The sequence below is a fragment of the Bombina bombina genome, chromosome 5 (assembly GCF_027579735.1).
Source record: "Bombina bombina isolate aBomBom1 chromosome 5, aBomBom1.pri, whole genome shotgun sequence".
NCBI classification, from domain to species: Eukaryota; Metazoa; Chordata; class Amphibia; order Anura; family Bombinatoridae; genus Bombina; species Bombina bombina.
The window spans coordinates 385764169-385786466 of record NC_069503.1 but is presented as its reverse complement, the minus strand read 5'-3'; the positions used below and the strand labels follow the sequence as shown (position 1 = coordinate 385786466).

The 22298-nt window shown below is 34.8% G+C and overlaps 1 protein-coding gene across 1 annotated transcript in view; it reads right to left on the bottom strand.

Annotated features, from left to right (window-relative positions):
- Positions 1–22298, bottom strand: part of KCNH8 (potassium voltage-gated channel subfamily H member 8) — a 484148-nt gene that overhangs the window by 258101 nt on the left and 203749 nt on the right. Inside the window, 1 exon segment of the mRNA XM_053715735.1 lies at positions 5523–5680. Within this exon segment, the coding sequence (XP_053571710.1) occupies positions 5523–5680 (158 nt within the window).

The window sequence follows — 22298 nt, the reverse complement described above, 5'->3', positions numbered from 1 at the left end:
TCTCAAGTGCACATTCCAATGTTCTTCACATAGAAGAATATGTTCTATTTATTCAAAAATACATACTTCTATTTATTTGTATAAAAAACTAATGACACTACACTGATACTGAATGTGGAAATACCCCCTATTAAGTAATTCATTTCTTATATAATTATAATAAACATTTTAATAATAATAATATTCTGGGTAAAGGTGCTGTGTATTGATATAGTGCTAGACTGATATTGATGAATAACGTCAAGCATTCATTTTCCAAGTGGCTTGAAATAGAACAAGTTTACATAGGCAGAGTAAGTATTCAAATATAACTTTTATTAAGGCATTTAAAAAATGGTAACACATTAAAAACACAAGCAAACCATGCTGGATTAAAGGATAGGTATTCAAATAAGTAAAAGGGAATTAGGGAGGAAAAGGGGTACTATCCTTTAATAGGCCTTGGATGTAGATATTAATCCATGGTCACTTACTGTGGGGGTATCTCTAAAGTTGGGGAGTAAAATGGGCTCTCATAGAGATTTTAATTAGCAAGCAAATGCTGGAAGAATATAATAGAGCAAATTAACCAAGGCATAATAGTTATTACCAGCAAGCATATAGTAATACTGACTCATTTATATGCATAGTACTAGGTAATAGTGAACATGTATAGCCTTGACTACAATGAACTGATATAAACGGTATTACTTATAGAACCAAGGTGGGAAGCGGTCATCCTCAAGCTGATTATTAGTGTTATTCATCACTGCTGCAGCACTAACACTGGGAGCATATTAAAGCATTTTGATAGATGTGACTATATTATTGAAATATAGAAAATATATATAAATTTTCTACACAGCTGTGATTACATATATAAACTGTAGAAGTCATCTAACTAATTAAACAGTTACTCTCAGTCACTTTAGAGGTACCACCCACAGTAAGTGACCATGGATTAATATCTGCATCCTAAGCCATTTAAAGGTATAGTACCCCTTTCCCACCCTAATTTCCTCTTACTTATTTGAATACCTATCCTTAAATCCAGCATAGTTTGCTTGTGTTTTTAACGTGCTACCATTTTTTAAATGCATTAATAAAAGTTATATTTTAATTATTACTCTGCCTATCTAAACTTGAGCTATTTCCAGCCACTTAGAAAATGAGTGCTTGAAGTTGTACATCAATATCAGATGTACATCACTGATACATTTGTACAATATTTCTATATATTTCTGATAATATTTTGGTACAATATATATCTATTAAATATGACTTTTGCAATAATATGCTTTTTCATGTTTTCCTCTACTTGACAGCAAAGGGCTCCAATGCACTTCTATATATGTCTATATTTATGTGTTTATATGTGTATATATCTGTGTAAATAAATATATACACATATGAATACATGAATACATATATATATATATATATATATATACTTATACATATTTAGACATGTGTATATGTATGTATCTCTATGTTAAAGCCCCTTGCAGCCCTTTTTTTCTAACACCTTTTGTGTAGAATATTTGTTTAAATAATTTTTATTAGATGGTGTTATTATGGACCGGGTATTAAAAGGCGTGTGGACAGTTTCTCAAGTTGAGGAGCTGTCTGCATGCCTTTGCTGCATACGGGCAGTGGATCTGTTCGTTCACTTTCCTGTAGGCATCATTACAAATCATGTAATGCCCGTCGAGAGAAGGGACTGTCAATCACCGAGAGCAAGCTCTCTGTGATTTCTCTTCAACACCTCAGAGGTGGCGAAGAGTGTAAAAATGTAAAAATCAGCAGTCTAATGACCACTGCTTCTTACATTGTGGGAAGCAGGCTTCCATCGATGAACCTGCCCCGCAAGGGATCCAGGGCAGCTTATGCTGCTTCATACATGGAGCTTTATGAGTGTAAGTGTACTTTGTAATGTATTTTTTATATGTTTTGTGACACTTATTGTTTCGCGAAACAGTTAACCAGAGCAATCATTCTAGCATAAATCACGATTGCTCTCATGCATTCTAATTTATTTTCAACTTGTAATATGACAAACGAATGTGAAAACCAATATCTCTCATGCGCAAAGGATAGGGTACCACTCGTAATTTGGCCCTATATGTTTTTCATTGGTCTTAACTTGAAAACTGTGTTTTTATTTCTAGAAGTAAAATGATAAAAATGTATATTTTGTTTCTATCGAGAAATACTTTATGTTTATTATGTAGTAATGTTGATTAAAGTGCAGCATGCTACAACCTAAGCTAAAATCTGTTTGTAATTTTGAAGCCGGAAGATGCATTTGGAAGAAAAAGAAGGTTTAGCAAATTAAACATTTATTTGAGGGGAAAAAAATACAACATAAATAATAAAATAATGAATGCACTGAAAATATATTTTTTTAAATAAATAAATTGAAAACAAATTGCTTTGAAATTGATGAACGTTCAAATATTGTATATCACTCTTAAACAAATTGATTAGTTTTTAATGACACAACATTTTTTACAATATTTACAAAATGCATAAGGCTGCTTTTCTAATTGCTTGCAAGATTTATTTAAGAAGTGTACTATAATATAGAACTAGACAAAAAGGATAGGACAATGTGAACAAAAGAGTAACATAATGGTATGGAAATATTAACATGAAATGGATTAAGACTCACAGCTCTAAACTATGAAATGAAAGAAGACAAAAAAAAAAGAATATGGTGCTGTTAATTGTCTGTATACATGCTACATAGATAGTATACATACAATAAATGCCTATTTAGCTTGCTTTAGTTGTGTTTTAACATTTTTTAAGTACAATCTGACTTTTGAAGGCTTACATAACCATTGGAAAATAAATGTTCCACTAATAATAAACCAAAGGCATCTTTTTAATTTGATTAGATCTTTCTCGCAGTTTTAAATTTATTTAAAAATTTACATTTTCTTTTTACTAGAATATCTTTTTTTTTTTAGAGAGAAAATTGTGATTTTTAAAAAAATATAAATAATGTAATATGGGAAGAATCAAATATTGAAACTTTCTTCCTCACTGTTTAGTAATCAGAATTTAGAACTAAAAAAAATGCATCTTCTTAAATGAGTAATACCAGTCCTTATGTTTAACATTTTCTTTACGTATTACAATAACTCTCATTACTTAAATTAGATTTTTATGGTTGTTTAATTTAAATACTGTAATTTTACTAAAAATGAAAAATAATACCCAAGTTAAATGTAGTTTCAGTGTTGTAAATCATAAATGCTAGAATTAAATCCTGTGAAGTGGGGGACAAAGTATTAATTTTACTGTATAAAAATATGTGGGGATATTATCAGTAGTATTTTATTGTTAATATAACAGTCACATCCATATCCATGTAAAAGCAGGATGGTAGTAAAAATAATAAATAGGCCCTCTGGTTTATATTGGAGAGATAAAGACTAACATTTGGCATTTCATTCCTTGGTGCATACCAGGTTGTCCTTTTGTAGGCATATGCCAACGTCATTGGGAGAAGACAGCATGGGAAGCATAACAAAGGAAAAAAGAGAAGAAAATCTGGTTCAAAATCTTTGCGGGTTTTAGATTTATTGTATTATTTATTTTTAATGTGATATAAACCATAACTATAATTATTTAGTTTTATCCTTCCAGGGCATTCTGGCTTGTTTGATAGCTTTATATCTAAATTATTGTTTTTATATTGGGTAACAACATGTTTGCATTACAAATGCCCTGTTAAATTCAAATTCCTCAATCAAAAATCACTACGCATGCTGGTATGTTGAGATAATTTTATTTGAATTAACTTGTATATTCCATGTACCAGTGTATGCACCTAATAAAACTATGCGCTCAAAATGTATGCAGTGCAACAAAATGGCTTTAGTTGGCTTACATAAGGGTTATAATGTAAATATATTTGAAAACGCCCATATTTTCAACCATGCATTTAAAAAACTTGTTTTCAAATTTTATAGATTTGCCTTACTATATTCCACAGGTTAGTGAGAAAAAAGCACACCGATCCACTCAGTTATTTTCACGTTTGTTGCTATTGTAAGAATCTTAAAAAGGGGACTCAACTTTTTAATAATTGGAAATTGTGAGCTTAACCCTATGTAAAATCCTTGCCTGGTATGCATCCTGTAATAACTGTTTACAATTGAGTGCAGACTTTATTGTGTATATGCCTATCACAGCTTTGAAATGTAGGAAGAATATTATGAAATTTTGCTTTCTGATAAGGCAGTTAATTTTAAAATTCTTATAAATATATTTTCAAGCAATCTGCAAAACCCCTTTAATGGCGATACTGAAACACAAGTTTTCCCTTTAATTGGATAGAAAAATGTCCTAAATAATTCATATTATATTGTTATTTTGATAAATGGGTTTTATTTTGCTAATCATTTTAATCATATTTTGTCATCATCTAATTTTCTGGTGGAATTTCTTTTAAAATAATATTCACAGAGTAATATCAACAATGCAAATGTATGTGTATGAAGCATTACTTAATTTTATGAAATTACACTGTTATATTAAAAATGGAAAATGTTATTTTGTATAAACAATATTAGAAAAAAAAGAAAAATGCTCAATATATTTAGCCAGAAGAGCCCTAAAAGAACAAAACCATATTGATTGCAATCACTTGCAATAAAAGCATGCAGTAATCTTTTTTTGCAATGCTGAAAAAACATAACCCTCCTAGCTATTCCATGGCAGACTTAAATAAGAAAAAATACAATGTCTTTCTAAAGAATACAATTATGTCAACGCTTATTCACAATGGGAGCCACAACACATGATAGTGGTTTAAAATGTTTGTGATGTTTTGTAAATTTAAAAAAGTAATAATAATAATAATAATAATAATTGCTCAAAGCTACAGTTTTTCATTTGTCCTGCTGATTGGATATACATTTATTCCTGTAGTAGTGAATACTATTCTAAGGTAACAGAAGCTAAGCAGACCAATCAATTTTTAGAATCAAATTGCAAGTCAAATTGCTCTTAAAAAATGTTTAAATGTATGCTGCTTGAAGTCAAGGAATTCACAATATTACTGATTCAACTTGTTTTGTTAAAAAAAAGCTTCAATTTAACAGACAAAGAAATTTCTACTGTATCTAAAGATTTGCGATTCAAATACCTAGATAGTGAATGTAATGTATACCACAAGCAGCATTTTTTTAAAATTCTTCATAAAATGTGACTAAAGGCCACCTAAGGTAACAAGATACAAACACAAAAGGTATGGGTTATGCATCTAAAGATATGGTGATAAGGGAAAAGATTGTGAAGAGGGGTATTGGCTAAAATATAATATTTTGAAAACTATATGTTTATTTACAGTAATAAATCTTAGCAGTATGATCTATCAAAAATATTCAAAATAATTAATTTGTAGAATATTGTAAATCTTAATTTTCACTAAACTGATTTCTGAGATTTTGTCATCATCATCACATTCTATTTCTTGCTCAAAAGTCACAGACTTTTTTTTTTTTTAAATGAAAATAATGTAAGGTACTTACCACAGTGACATTAAAAGCATAAAGAAGATCAAATGGAAGAGCAGCAATTAAGTCAATGACGAACCAGGTTGTAACATAGTGGATACAAATAGATCTTGCTTTAAATATAACTTGGCCAGACTTGCTGACATAGGTTGTTCGGAAGTTTAACACAATATCTGCTTGGCAAGACAAAAGAAAACATTAAATCATTTATCATTTTTCATTATGTTGTTGAATTATATTAGAGAGACATTGGCAAGTATCAATGTTAAAGTAAAAAAAAAAGTCAGTAAATTCAAAAGTAAAAAATAAAATAAAAAAAATACATATCTAAGGTATTCAGATTGTGAAATCATAATTCTAACAACCCAGAAATAATAACAGTATTTTATTATACATTATTTCATTTTTGTGTGTGTATATATGCATATCTATTTCTATCTATCTGTATCTATCTATCTATCTATCTATCTATCTATCTATCTATCTATCTATCTATCCTGCAACCAGTTGTTAGTTAACACACATTTTTTCAATAAGTTTTGTTCCGCTGTGATTGGTTAATAAGTTTAATGTCATAGACCAATGATGTTTGAATACTGTCTTTAAAATTTAGCATGTTATTGTGAACCAGTATGCTATGATTACGGTTATCACCAAAATGCATAAGTTCTGGTAGTAGTGGGTTAAACTTTTTGCTCTACTTGTGTTGACAAACTTTAAATGGAATAATAAAAGTTAAATTTGATCTTTTACATATCCGACTCACAAATTTTCTTCAACTTGTATGTTATTTGTAAGTCCTTAGTGAGCACAGAGGGGAGTGTAAGTACACCTGTTTTTGGTTGGAAAAGAATTGCAGTTTGCCCATTGGATCCATGTGTACATGCGGTTGGCTAGTTGCTTTCTCATCCTGTTACTGTGCATTGTAGAGTTTGGCTTTCTGGGGTTCTCAGCTGAGAAGGGCACATCAGCTCTCACTCGCAAGATTAAATGTACACGCAGACTCTACTGTTTGGTGGGATAGAATTTCCTCAGGAGAGTGTTCCAGACAGTTGCGACAGGAATAGTGAGTAAAAGCCTTCACATGTAGCATACTCTATATACTGTAGGGTCTGATATGGGTAGACTCCAGAAATTGGGTGACGGTACACATACTTACATACTGTTTTTGGCATAGGATCTTTTTTTGCCAGCACTTAAAGATATTGCATATTTAAATAGTGTTGGTAAATTGTGCTTCAGGCATTACAGTTACAATTTTCCTTTGCACATGCTTTGTTGTCCTCACTTTTAGAGCACCAACAGATTCCACAGCACTATAAACATAGGAATAATCTTTAAAGGTAGCATTTAAAGTAGTAAAAATGCATAGAGGGCCCTGTCACGAGTTGCACTGTTGTAAACCACATATCATAAATGTGATTTACAAAACAGCTTGTCCCATAGACTAACATGCTAAGGGGGTGCAAGGGGATGACAAAGGAGGAGGGGAACTGAGGTAATTAAGGATAGCATATGTTGTATTCCTCCATGAACAGTAGAGTCTTTAAGTAACACTTGAAACTATGAAAACTAGGGGAGAGTCTTGTGGAGTGAGGCAGAGAGTTAAAAGAAATAGGGGCCAATTTGGAGAACTCCTGTAGATGGGGATGTGAGGAGGTAACGAGAGCAGGAGAGAAGGTCATGAGCAGAGTGAAGGGGAGGGTGGAGCAGTGTTATTGAGGGCATTGAATGTCAGAGTTGGATGGATTTTTTTTAATTTTTTTTTTATTGAAGTTTCAAAAAAGAACAAGCTACAAGTTTGCCCATCAATAATATTAACATCAATATGTGACACACAATATTGTTACATGAATATTATCCATTCAGTTAAGGCAGAGATTGGCAGTCCAAACAACAAATCAATATGCCAAAGTTTTAGATCTCAAAAATAATAATAATAACCATAACAAGAACAGAAGGTTAACAATGGAGAATGGAGTCTCATGTACTGTCTAAACAGGTGTCAGAGAAGGGTTTGGGCTAATAATATGGAACTTCATTTTATAATTTTATTAGTTGAAATATAGCCCCCACAACTGTAGCAGGAATACACTATAATTTTCTATTAAAACAGTCATGGTGTGGGGGATTGGTTGTTGTAGAGACCCCCCATGGGTCACAGTGAGTGGGGAAGTGAAAGTGTTACAGTGGGCAAGAGCCACTCGAGATATAGGGGAAGGTGGGGTGGGAGGTCGGGGCCAACCATAGTAAAACCGTGAGGTAAGCTGATATATAAAATTGCTTAAACTATAAACTCTATGAGGGTAATAAATGGGATAGGGTAATAAGAATAGTATATTGGCTAATATGCATACTTAAGGAAGACAGGTAGTCATATCGTCTGTAATAATACAGTAAAACACAACTTGACTGTTATCAGACAAATGAAAAACATAAAGACCCGATATCAGGGACATCTGTGAACCTGTGTGCATTAAACTGGGCCTCTCAAGATTGGCGCCTCAATGAAAGCTGATTAATGATAAATATAGAGGATTCTTACTGGGCTCTTTAATGAAGATAGAGGGGGTTGCAAGATGAGGGAAAACATACTCAAAGAACTAGCAAGCCTAGGCTAGAACTATATGAAATAAATATAGCATAGGGGAGATTATTAGATGTATAGGACAGGGTATGGTTCCCCATAACTCAAAATAAAGGATGAACATTCTTCGTGCTCCTCGGTTCATATGTGAGTTAGGTTTCTCATAATACAAAATATAAGGTTATTAGTGCTAACCTAAAAAGCCCTCCAGTACACATAGTTAGGAAGGAAAATATCTAAAGCAGGATTTACGGCCAGTTTATGAGAGAAAAAAGCACAAAAATACCACAGTGTAGTAAAAACAGAGTGTTCCATGGCTTTTCATGTTCAGAACGTCTTCTAAAAAACATAATATAAAAAGTACCACCAAATTTGTAGATCAATATATGAGCCTGCTTTGCTCAGTTATCCACAGGGCTAGAGGCACATATCAGAATCTTACCAATAACTCTAGGGGATACCTATATTCTTATTCTTAATTATGTAATGGGATCTTTCTAAGTGGGTGAAACCCTGGGCTAATTAGCATCTTTAGTGGATATGATTCATCTAGGTGTGATATGTGCTAAAAGTGTCAGCCTAGACTGTTGTGGTACAAGTATTTTGCATGTGTCTACTAAGTTGTGTTGTGTGTGACCTGTCTTAGGTGATATCTATGGGTTACCCCTACGTTAGTTTAAATATACAAAAGAACAATACTGAAATCATATAACCATGGGCTCATTAGCTTTCTCTCAAACATTCTTCCAGACTGATGCACTCTGATCTCTCAGCCATCCACCCCTGCTCTGACAGATTAGCCATCCGTGGTTCCACTAACTCCGCATGAAGTGGAGAGTGCTGAACTTCATCCTCTCCATCCGTGAGCAAAAACTTGGTGTTTGTCTGAGGAGGTAGGGTATTGGAGAAGGGAGACCAGATTAGTAGGGAAAAGTTCAACGGCATGGCTAATGCGTGCATGGTCTCCCTTGTGAAAAGATTGCGCAGCTGCTCTGAATTATACCCTAAATTTCCTGAAGCCCTGTCCGGTTTTGTTAGGGACTTTCTCCTTGGCGGTAGATCAGGTTTTAATGAAATGGCCCTTGCAACATAGAAGGGACCTGCTAGAGCTTTGGGGGACACCTTCAGATAGGGATGTAAAATCGTACCGTGATTCCGTGATAGCTGAGCAGCCAAAGTGTTCCCACTCTTCAGACCAGTCTCTAGTGACGTTCTGTCTGGCGTGGCGATCAGGTACATCTGAATGATCCAGATCATTAAGGGGAGATAGGTTGTTAACCCGTTCTGTCCCATTCAAATCGCAATTGTGTAGGGCAGAGCCAGAAATAAGCCGCAGTTCTCGGCTCAGAGCTGCATATTGGAAGTCCAGCGTGTCCATCAGATTGAGTAGAGCTGTAATGACGTGTGACTCCATAACAGGAGCCGAGTCAGAGATCATGATGAAGTTGAAGAGTGCGTAAAATAAAGAAGAAAAAAAATAGTGGGGTATAAAAAGGCTTCTTAACCCTACTTGCTGAACAGGGGGGAGATCTGGAAGAGTGGCTATGTTCCAATTAGCAGGAGTCCTTAAGATTAGTTTTCAGCATGTGTGACCATTCATCGGCAAACCAAAATGGCGAATAGTATTGCTTCTGTGTAATACAATGCTTTCTCTGGGCAAGCAGCTAAGAAGGCTAAAAGTGCTCTGGTTTCATGTCTTCTCGGTCATGTCCTTAGGGAGTGTTCTGAGTAAATCAAAGACATTTCAGCAGTCAAGAAATAAATAAAAAAGAGTATATATCAGGCTAAAATCAGGAGCACTAGGGATATGCGTTCAGTATGCTCGGCGGCTGCCCCCCCCCCCCCCGAGTTGGATGGATTTTAAAGAAGATAGATAGTAGCTAGGGAGAACAGAGAGGATGGAATTGCAATAGTCAAGGAGGGAAATGATGAGAGAGTAAATTAAAATCTTAATTGTGTGTGAGGAAGTGGTACATTTTTTACCCCAAATCATCAGGCATGCTGGGTTAGGGTAATTATGTTATTATCAACAGTTATACAAAGATAGAGGATAGAGATTTTAGAGGAAGGGGGTAAAATAAGGAGCTCAGTTTTGGATAGATTTAGCTTAAGGTAGTGAGAGGACATCCAAGATGAAATATGAGTAAGACAGTTAGTGACATGGGTAGCATGGAAGGAGATAGGTCTGGGTCAGAGTGGTAGATTTAGGTGTCATCAGCATACAAATAATATTGAAACCCACAGGACTATATTAAAGCTCCTAAGGAAGAGGTATAGATTGAGAAGAGAAGGGGACCATGGTCAGAGTCTTTTGGTACCCCAATGGAAAGTGGTAAAGGGGCAGAGAATGCACCAGAGAAGGCTACACTAAAGTTATAGTAGGATAGGTAGAAGGACAACTACAATAGGGCTGTGTCACAAATGCCAAAGAATTGGAGAGTTTGAAGCAAGAGAGGGTGCCAACAGTATCAAAGGCTACAGACAGATATATAAGGATTAACAAAGAGAAAAGGCCTTTATATTTTGCTGTACGTAATTAATTAGTAACCTTAATATATTTATATATCCAGATGAAGTGTGATAAATGTGTATTAACTAGCCCTTCCAGAATATTAGAGGCAAGGGGGAGTAGAAAAATAGGGTGGAAGTGTGATGGGGAGGTTGGATCGGGAGAAGTTTTTAGGGATAGGTATGACTAGTGCATGTTTAATGGAAGAGGGAAATATATCAGTACTGAGGGAGAGATTGAAAATATTTGTGAGGATTGGAGTAAGAGTAGTAGAGATGGAGTGCAGCAGTTGTGAGGACATGGGATCAAGGGGACAGATAGTGAGGTGTGAGCAATATATAAGGGCAGACACTTCCTCCTCAGTAACAGGGGCAAAAGTGCATAATTTGTGGCACTGTGGGTTTTGGGTGTTTGTGAACAGTTGGTGGAGTTGGAGACTGGAAGTTTGCTGAGGGAATCAATTTTTTTGTTGAAGTGAATTGAGCTGAGAGAGATGTGGCAATAGTAGGTGGTGGGTGAATAAGGATTTTGGGTTTGAAGAAAGAGTAGAAATTAGAGTACCAAAGTAATCCTGCTTAGAGAGGTTGAGGGCAGAATAAAAGGAGTTCAAGATGAACTTGTAGTGAAGAAAGCAAGATTTTCTCCAATGTTGCTCAGAAGTGAACATCTGTGAAGGTAGCAGTATGCCAGGGTGGTGGATTAGCACATGATTTGTGAACTATGGTAGGAGGGGCCAAATTGTCAAGGACTAACTTAAGAGTGGAGTTGTAGTGACAAATAGATTGGTCAGGGCAGTAAAAGGAGGAGATGGAAGGGAGCAGAAGTTTCAGAGAGTTTGAGAGATGTTGTTGATCTAGGGACTTAATGATTCTGTAAAATTTGGTATGAGTGTTAGATGGACAGAGAGTAATAGGAAGAGCTGTGATGTTACAAGTGATGATATGATTGTCAGATAGAGCAAAAGGGTAATTTGTGAAGTTTGAGAGAATGCATTGATATCTGGAAATCAGATCAAGGCAGCGTCCATCTTTGTGAAAGACCATAAGTTGCTCCAGGGGCAGTAGGATTATCAATAGGGAGGTTGAAATGCCTAATAACGAGGGCAATAATGTCTGAGGAGTGAAAATAAGGTAGCCAGGCAGCAAAATGATCAAAAAAGAAAGTTGGGGAGCCTGGGGGATATATAACTGCAACACATAGAGAGAGGTGAGAGTGTAAGCTAATCATGTGGCTTTCGAAGGAATAAAATGTGATGTATTGTCTATTTTTAGGCCTAGGGGTGTGGCTGAAGTGGAGATCAACCTGTGACAATGCAACAGGGGAGGAAGTGTCTGAGGGAAAGAGTTAGGATTCGGTGAGAGCCAAAAGGTTGAGGGAGAGTGTGATAAAGATGTCATAAATAGAAGTGAGCTTGTTACAAACAGAACAAGAGTTACAGAGTGCACAGGTGAAGGAAGATGATATAGATATCACCAGAAGCTAGTATGTGCAGGAGGGAGACTGACATAAAATGAGATATAGATTTGCAGTGCTGAGGGTTTTTTGGGATGTGGTGCAGGGAGGAGAGAAATAGTTTAAGAATGTGTGAAGCTCATGAGAGCAAAAGTGAGTTTAAGATAAAAGAGATGGGCCAATAATTAAAGCAGGTGGTGAAGGGGAAATAGTCAATGAATAATACAGTTTATTATAGAGACAAAAGGTTGCAAAAAAGGAAAATTAAGATATCGAATATTTTTTTTACATAAAGGGAAACAGTGAAACACATAAAGCACAGTATCAAAGCAGCACTTGCCTTGTGTCTTGTCCTTTTTTCATTCTTTGTTTAATTATTGTATAATTATTGCTTAATTCTATTTGCCCCCCTTATAAAATGCTCACTTATGAAATGTGAGCATATACTATTATCATTTGAAATGCAACCCCTTGCAATGTATTCCCCAAACTAGTGGTATAAATTATAGGGCAGATCAGTAAGCAGGGTCAACTAAATTAGCTAATGACAGGATCACAGACAGTCAAAAAGCCCAAAATGGGGAGTTTGATTCTGGCCAGTTATGTGTGAGATAAGTTAAAATAAACAGACAAAAGAATTTAGAGGAGGATGAAGCTATGCTATAGTCAAATTATACATTTCAGAAATTATAGTGGCAACAGTTTGGGGAAGGTCCTTTCCTGTTCCATCATGAAGGTCAGTGAAGACATGGTTTTGACAAGTTTGGTGTGGAAAAAATTGAGTGACTTGCACAGAACTCCGACCTCAAGCCTATTGAATACCTTTAGGATGAATTAGGCAATTCCATATTAAGGTTTTGTAATTGAATGTTTAGCAAGCTGATAAAGTTGTGATTGCAAGGTGTTAACATTTCTATATACTGACAGAAAGCATGGGTTAGTAGTAAATACAAGACCAAGCCTATTTAGCATTTCTCCTTTCTGTTAAAAACTTAGGAGAAAACTGTATTTTTAAAAAGTGCAGTTTTTCAACTATGTTCTGTGTCTCTGGGGTGGAGTATTTGGCAAAATGGGTGGGCTGTTACTCCAAAACTATTGAACTCTCCAGACCTTTTTTTTCTGCAGAAGCTTGGTAATCACATGTGTGATTCAATTTTACAGATTCTGTAGTTTAAACAGAGGCCTGACTTAGACCTGTTCGACTGTTACCCCACCAGAAGGGCTGATGTGTTAAAAAAATGACTGTTGTTGAATTTTGTAACTCAAGGTCATGATGTGCTGCAGAGGATGGCCTTTTCTCTCTCCTACGTTAAAGACTTTATTGTTTATTGCAACTATTTTCCCTTTATTGTATAATTTCAACTAATTATATGTATATATATATATATATATATATATATATATATATAAAACAAAATACCACCAATGAGTAAAACTATGACCCTCAGTTTAGTTATAAACACAAGTGCTTTAAAGCAACTGGCCAGGATTGAGAATATCCCTGCTGTCAGCAGTTAATCAGCCTCATTTTAATTAATTTAACTGTCTTAAAAACAGTATCCTAATATTCTTTTCAGTCAATGGTTGCCAAGTGCTAATGTAAGAAATGCTTCTTGAGATTCTCTATAGATAAATATATAAACATCCCACTTTGCATAATCTATTTCAGACAATACATGGCTGCAAATTGTAAATAAACTCAGTTAGTGATTGCCATTTTTATAGTCAAACAACTTTATTGTAATTGTATTCATTCACATTGACATAATCATTGCTTAACCAATTTAAATTATTATTGAAAACTTTCAGAAATGCTATGGGAAAATAAGATTTCCCTGTATAATTATATTGAAATTGTAACATTCTGTTATTGATAATTAAACTATTTCAAATGTAAATTATTTTGAGGAAATAAAACAATTTTTGTTTAATAAATGTAATATGAAAGCAGATGTAGAGTCTTGTTATTGAAAAATCATGCTTGAGTTAATGTACTGAAGCTTGAATGTTTAATTAAGTCATTGCTTCTGTAGAAAAAATGTGATTTCTGTAAACCCTTTCTTAAAATTGTATCTATGAGGTCAATCAGAATCTTTAGTTTATATAATGATTTTTCTACAAAATTCACAATTTAAGTATATAAAAAAATGGTTCTAAAGGATTGTGATCAAAACCTATGTTTGTTACATTAACTAAATTTTATTTTGTTAAATATTTTTTATTGAAAATATATTTACGTACTTTTACTTTTGATACAGTATTAACGTAAATAGTTTTAAACAAATGTTCAAGAAAATATTACATTAATGTTGCCTCAATGTGGCAAAAGTGATTCTTTTTAAAAAAAATTGTGTCACAAAGTTATTTAACACAACAATTTTAGGTTTATGTAATATTATTTTGTTAAGCTTTATTTACATTTTCTTTGTCAGAAAATATTATTTCAGAATATCAATCAACAGATTTTGATAATAATCTACCAAGTGTGTCTGTTCCATTCACAAATATTATTCTTTTTTTTTTTAACATAGTGACTGATAGGCAACAGCTGAGCAAATAGGTTTTTGTTTTTTACAATTCTATTGGAAACATTTTTTATAAAGCTATTAATAGTTATAAACCATTTGCTGAATGTTGAAAATTGTAATTAAAGCTGATAAATGGGCTTATTGTTAAAACAACAAAAGACAATAATTGATGTTTAAATATACTACTAGCAGATGTTTTTATAATACAATCAAAAGTTTCACACAAATCTCCTACAATTATAAAATTATAATAACACTGCAAGAGCATATGTTTATTATTATTTATAGTATGAAAGTTATTGCAAACCTAGTAATGAATCACATATTAGATCACTTCAAAAAAAATTAAAATATTTTAAGAAAACAGCACAATTTACTCAAAGAACTTATTATTTAGGTAGTGTTAAAATGAGAGCTGTGGAAGGGATGAGGGGACAGCTTCTCAAGTACATGAGCCCATATTTTAAATGCTGACTGATCTGATACAGTAAATCAATGAAAAGGCAAAGGAAGGAAGCACAAAAAAATGGGTCCAGTACATTGGTGAACAAAAAGCAAAGCAAATAAAATACACCCAATAGTTTGTAGTTAAAAATTCTGAGAAAAATGACTACTACTAGTCTGCAAGCTTCATATAAAAAGTATATTAAAAGTACACCAAAATAATAGGTGTGGGAAAACACAAATAAAATCAAAAGTCCCAATAGGGTATATGTTTCAGTGTTATGGTAGTTTTTTGTCCAGGGTATATTTTGACCAAGACCAGGTCTCCAAATGTGTTATTTGTTCATTCTATTTCAAAGCAATAACCCCTGGTTGTCTTCTAAGTGCATGATCCCTCTGTAGGGTCATGTTAGGAGAATTTTATGGTATATATATATATATATATATATATATCTGTCTGAGGAAGGGGTGAATACCCCGAAACGTCACGCTAGTTAAATATACTATTTGTTTTACAAAACCAGAGCAGAGAGTGCTTATTTCTTGCATATATATATATATATATATATATATATATATATAAATAAAATAAATATATATATATATATATATATATATATATATATATATATATATATATATATATAAAACAACAATTAAAATTATGGGGAGGCGAAAAGTGAGTTTAAAATCCTCCACTAAATGCAAAATATAGAGAAAATAACTCATTGTGTAAACCATTTACAGATCTAAACAAGTCAGAAGACTTGCTTTAATCCCAGAAACTCTCTGACTACACTGTTTCCAATGCAGCAAAGGAATCTGGGTAAGATATGCAAATGAGGTTCACAATGACTCACTTTTTTACTTTTAGCCTGCTTTTTAAGACAGACTTCCCTTTACGCCATAGCACTGCTACATTACACAGCTTTTATGCTTAGCTAGGGTTAGTACAGTGATTCAGACCAATCCCAGGACAGCTGTTTCGTAGTTATTGCCACTCACTGTACTAACCCTAGCTAAGCATAAAAGCTGTGTAATGCAGCAGTGCTATGGCGTAAAGGGAAGTCTGTCTTAAAAAGCAGGCTAAAAGTAAAAAAGTGAGTCATTGTGAACCTCATTTGCATATCTTACCCAGATTCCTTTGCTGCATTGGAAACAGTGTAGTCAGAGAGTTTCTGGGATTAAAGCAAGTCTTCTGACTTGTTTAGATCTGTAAATGGTTTACACAATGAGTTATTTTCTCTATATTTTGCATTTAGTGGAGGATTTTAAACTCACTTTTCGCCTCCCCATAATTTTAATTGTTGTTGAATTTCCCCCAGAAATGAACTTTTCCAAGCAGTGATTCAACCTACTCCCAGCTGATGAGTGGCAATAACTACGAAACAGCTGTCCTGGGATTGGTCTGAATCACTGTACTAACCCTAGCTAAGCATAAAAGCTGTGTAATGCAGCAGTGCTATGGCGTAAAGGGAAGTCTGTCTTAAAAAGCAGGCTAAAAGTAAAAAAGTGAGTCATTGTGAACCTCATTTGCATATCTTACCCAGATTCCTTTGCTGCATTGGAAACAGTGTAGTCAGAGAGTTTCTGGGATTAAAGCAAGTCTTCTGACTTGTTTAGATCTGTAAATGGTTTACACAATGAGTTATTTTCTCTATATTATATATATATATATATATATATATATATATATATATATATATATATATATATATATTTATATATATATATTGGAGGTGAGGGGTGTTCAGTAGGAAGCACACAAACTAAATGCACCACTGTGTTTGTCTCATGTGGTAATATCCCATCAGGATATTTCTATTGTTCATTTAAATGTATTCACATTTATTCATTTGAGCATAATTAAGTTAAATTAAATAAAAGCTATTGTTATCTTGGTTACTCCACAAAAATGAAGTGTAGCTTTAGCTTAATGGGTGAATAGTTTCTAATTTCATCAAACAATAGAAAAACATGAAATACTGCTTATAGCTTATTCACATGTCTATCCTTTGCATTGTTGTATGTTTCAGGCATGGTGCATTGAACTGCAATGACCAATGATGGGAAAAACTAATTTTGATAAGCTATATAATTCACTCAGAATCCAATGAACTTAATACAGAGAGGAAGCAGTATTTTAACCATTTAATAAGAACGCTATTTAATTCCAAAGCACCTACACCTGTTATTTAAAACCTCTATATATCAGATCTTAACCCTTTCCTGTCAGGCACAGCCTACAAAAAAGAGAGGGGCGGGATCGGGTGCAGGGGCGCTGGGAGCGTGCACAGGGGTGGGGGCACACACGGGAATGGAGGCGGGAGCGCCCATGGGGGTGGGAATAGGTGGGACCACTACACTATGGAACATAAATTGTAATGGATGGAGGGAGAGGGTAATCTGAGTTGGAAGCCGCTCAAACAGTATGGCAGTGATGCCTCGATGATAAGGCATACTGCAATACTGTTCCTGACTGCTGGGCTCCATTTCCGGTTTGACTTCACGTGGAGCCCAGCAGTCAGGCAGAGAATCAGAAGCCATTGGGCAGGCTTCTGATGCTCTTTAAGTGTGCTAAGTGCCTCAGTGGGTCAAGGCACTTAGTAAAATCACATATATATAAATAAATTATTTTTAAATAAAATAGCCCCATATAGCCCCCTCCTCGCTTCAAAAATGGCGATGCCCAGTGCATCATGGGGCTTCTGTGGGTGTCTCTAGCCTGCCTCATCATAGGGCCAGGCTGGGGTCATCCAATCTGAGCTTGCTCTATAATTTAATTTATAATATTAAAAAATCCCATTTGTCTGATCATGTCAATATTAGTAAATATTGACACTGATCAGTGTGAATCTCCCTCCCTCTCCTCACTTGCGTTTTTGTGGGAGAGAGAGATCTGTGTTCAGAGAGAAAGAGATAAAGGCCTAGATTACGAGTTATGCGTTAGGCTTAAAAAGCAGCGTTGGCTGGTCCCAACGCTGCTTTTTAACGCCCGCTGGTATTACGAGTCTTACAGGTACAGGTGTACTGCTCACTTTTTTGGCCAGACTCGGAAATACCGCAAATCCATTTACGTCAATTGTGTATTCTATATTTTCAATAGGTCTTGCACAGCGCCGGTATTACGAGTCTGACCAAAAGTGAGCGGTAGACCCTCTCCTGTCAAGCCTGATACCGCATTTAAAGTCAGTAGTTAAGAGTTTTACACTACAACGCCGTAGCATAAAACTCTTAACTAAAGTGCTAAAAAGTACACTAACACCCATAAACTACCTATTAACCCCTAAACCGAGGGCCCCCACATTGCAAACACTAAAATAAATTTTTTAACCCCTAATCTGCCAAACCGGACATCGCTGCCACTATAATAAATATATTAACCCCTAAACCGCCACACTCCCGCATCGCAAATATTAGTTAAATATTATTAACCCCTAATCTGCCGGCCCTAACATCACTACCACCTAGCTACATTTATTAACCCCTAATCTGCCACCCCCAACGTCGCCGCCACTATAATAAAGTTATTAACCCCTAAACCTAAGTCTAACCCTAACACCCCCTAACTTAAATATAATTTAAATAAATCTAAATAAAATTACTAAAATTAACTAAATTATTCCTATTTAAAACTAAATACTTACCTATAAAATAAACCCTATGATAGCTACAATATAACTAATAGTTACATTGTAGCTATCTTAGGTTTTATTTTTATTTCAAAGGTAAGTTTGTATTTATTTTAACTGAATAGACTAGTAAGTAAATAGTTATTAACTATTTACTAGCTACCTGGCTAAAATAAATACAAACTTACCTGTAAAATAAAACCTAACCTGCCTTACACTAAAAACTATTACAATAAAATAAATTAAATGAATCAAATACAATTATCTAAATTACAAAAAATAAACACTAATTTACACAAAATAAAAAACAAAATGATCAAAAATAAAAACGAATTACTCCTAATCTAATAACCCTATCAAAATAAACCCCCCCCCCCCCCAAAATAAAAAAAACCCTAGCCTACACTAAACTCCCAATGGCCCTTAAATAGCCTTTTGCGGGGCATTGCCCCCAAAGAAATCAGCTATTTTACCTGTAAAAAAAAATACAAACAACCCCCCAACATCTATCTTAGGGTTTATTTTTTATTTTACAGGCAACTTTTTTTTAACTATGTACAATAGTTATTAAATAGCTATTAACTATTTAATAACTACCTTGTTAAAATTAAGAAAAATATACCTGTAAAATAAAACCTAACCTAAGATACAATTACACCTAACACTACACTACAATTAAATTAATTACCTAAATTAAATATTATTAATTATAATTAAATAAAATTATCTAAAGTACAAAAAAGAACAAACACTAAATTACAGAAAATAATAAAGAAATTACAAGATTTTTAAACTAATTACACCTAATCTAATCCCCCTAACAAAATAAAAGAAGCCCCGCCAAAATAAAAAAAGGCCCTACCCTACACTAAATTACAAATAGCCCTTAAAAGGGCCTTTTGCGTGGCATTGCCCCAAAGTAAACAGCTCTTTTACCTGAAAAAAAATTAAAATTCCCCCCCAACATTAAAACCCACCACCCACACAACCAACCCTACTCTAAAACCCACCCAATCCCCCCCTTAAAAAAAACTAACACTAACCCCTTGAAGATCACCTTACCGGGAGACGTCTTCACCCAACCGGGCAGAAGTGGTCCTCCAGACAGGCAGAAGTCTTCATCCAACCGGGCAGAAGTGGTCCTCTAGACGGGCAGAAGTCTTCATCCAGACGGCATCTTCTATCTTCATCCATCCGGCGCGGAGCGGGTCCATCTTCAAGACATCCGACGCAGAGCATCCTCTTCTTTCCACGGCTGACAACTGAATGAAGGTTCCTTTAAATGACGTCATCCAAGATGGCGTCCCTTCAATTTCCGATTGGCTGATTGAATTCTATCAGCCAATCGGAATTAAGGTAGAAAAAATCCTATTGGCTTATGCAATCAGCCAATAGGATTGAACTGGCATTCTATTGGCTGATTGGAACAGCCAATAGAATGCCAGCTCAATCCTATTGGCTGATTAGAACAGCCAATAGGATTGAACTTCAATCCTATTGGCCGATTGCATCAGCCAATAGAATTGAACTTTATTTTTTCTACCTTAATTCCGATTGGCTGATAGAATTCTATCAGCCAATCGGAATTGAAGGGATGTTTCATGGTAGGGTGATCTTCAAGGGGTTAGTGTTGTTTTTTTTTTAAGGGGGGATTGGGTGGGTTTTAGAGTAGGGTTGGTTGTGTGGGTGGTGGGTTTTAATGTTGTGGGAGAATTGTAATTTTTTTTCAGGTGAAAGAGCTGATTACTTTGGGGCAATGCCCCGCAAAAGGCCCTTTTAAGGGCTATTTGTAATTTAGTGTAGGGTAGGGTTTTTTTAATTTTGGGGCGTCTTTTTTATTTTGTTAGGGGTTTAAATTAGGTGTAATTAGTTTAAAAATCTTGTAATTTCTTTATTATTTTCTGTAATTTAGTGGGGGGTTTGTACTTTAGCTAATTTTATTTAATTGTAATTAATTGCATTTAATTTAGGTAAATAATTTAATTGTAGTGTAGTGTTAGGTGTAATTGTAACTTAGGTTTTATTTTACAGGTATATTTGTCTTTATTTTAACTAGGTAGTTATTAAATAGTTAATGATAGTAATTTTATTTAGATTTATTTAAATTAGATTTAAGTTAGGGGGGTTAGGGTTAGACTTAGGTTTATGGGTTAATATGTTTATTATAGTGGCGGCGACATTGGAGGCGGCAGATTAGGGGTTAATAAGTGTAGTTAGGTTGCGGTGACATTGGGGCGGCAGATTAGGGGTTAATAAATATAATGTATGTGTTGGCGATGTTGGGGGCAACAGATTAGGGGTTCATAAGTATAATATACGTGGCGGCGGTGTCTGGAGCGGCAGATTAGGGGTTAATAATATAATGTAGGTGTCGGCGATGTCGGGGGCAGCAGATTAGGGGTTAATAAGTGTAAGATTAGGGATGTTTAGACTTGGGGTTCATGTTAGGGTGTTAGGTGTAGACATAAATGTATTTTCCCCGTAGGAATCAATGGGGCTATGCTAGGAGCTTTACGCTGCTTTTTTTGCAAGTGTTAGGTTTTTTTTCAGCCGGCTCTCCCCCATTGATTCCTATGGGGAAATCGTGCACGAGCACATTTAACCAGCTCACTGCTAACGTAAGCAGCGCTGGTATTGAGGTGAGATGTGGGGCAAAAGTTTGCTCTTCGCTCACTTTTTTGCGGTTAACGCCGGGTTTCTAAAAACCCGTAATACCACCGCACAGCCTCTAACGCAAAACTCTTAATCTAGGTGTTAGTCACTTATATTAGTTTAAAAATTGTAGAGCCCAAAGGTTCTTTTCAGAGCCATTAACCCCTAGCTTGCCAGTGATCACTACAAATCAGTGGCTCTTGCACAAAACCACTTTTTTGCTCTGTGCATTTTTTTTATGGGGTTCATTTTTTTATAGTAATTTTTTGTGAGACCCAAAGGCTCTTTTTAGAGCCATTTAGTTAATTTAAATTTACATTTTGTGTTTTTTTTAGTAATTAACCCCTAGCTTGCCAGTGATCACTATAAATCACTGGCTCTTGCACAAAAGCTCTGTGCATTTCTTAGGGGTTAATCCTTTTTTTAGTATTTCTTTTGTAAGACCCAAAGACTCTTTTCAGAGCCATTTAGTTAATTTAAATTTAAATTTTGTGTAGATTTTTTCTTTCTTTCTTTTTTTTAGTAAATAACCCCTAGCTTGCCAGTAATCACTATAAATCACTGGCTCTTGCACAAAAGCACTTTTTTGCTCTGTGCATTTCTTAGGGGTTAATCTTTTTTTAGTAATTTTTTTGTAAGACCCAAATGCTCTTTTCAGAGCCATTTAGTTAATTTAGTTAATTTAAATTTTGTGTTGATTCTTTTTTTAGTATTTTTTTTTCTCTGTGACAGCTAAAAATAAATCATGTCACAGAGAACATATAGTGCTGAGGAGGCATATGCCATCCTTGAGTCAGAGTCAGACTCCTCTATGTCAAACTCAGACCCTAATTTTGACCCTGGCATATGCTCAGATACATCATTAGATACAGTCTCAACTGATAGTTATGTATCTGTGGCTGCTAGCCCCCCTGCCAGAAGGAGACGTGTTTCTCCAGCTGCGATTGCTGCTGAAGCGCACCAGATGCCAGATATCCCACCCTTCAC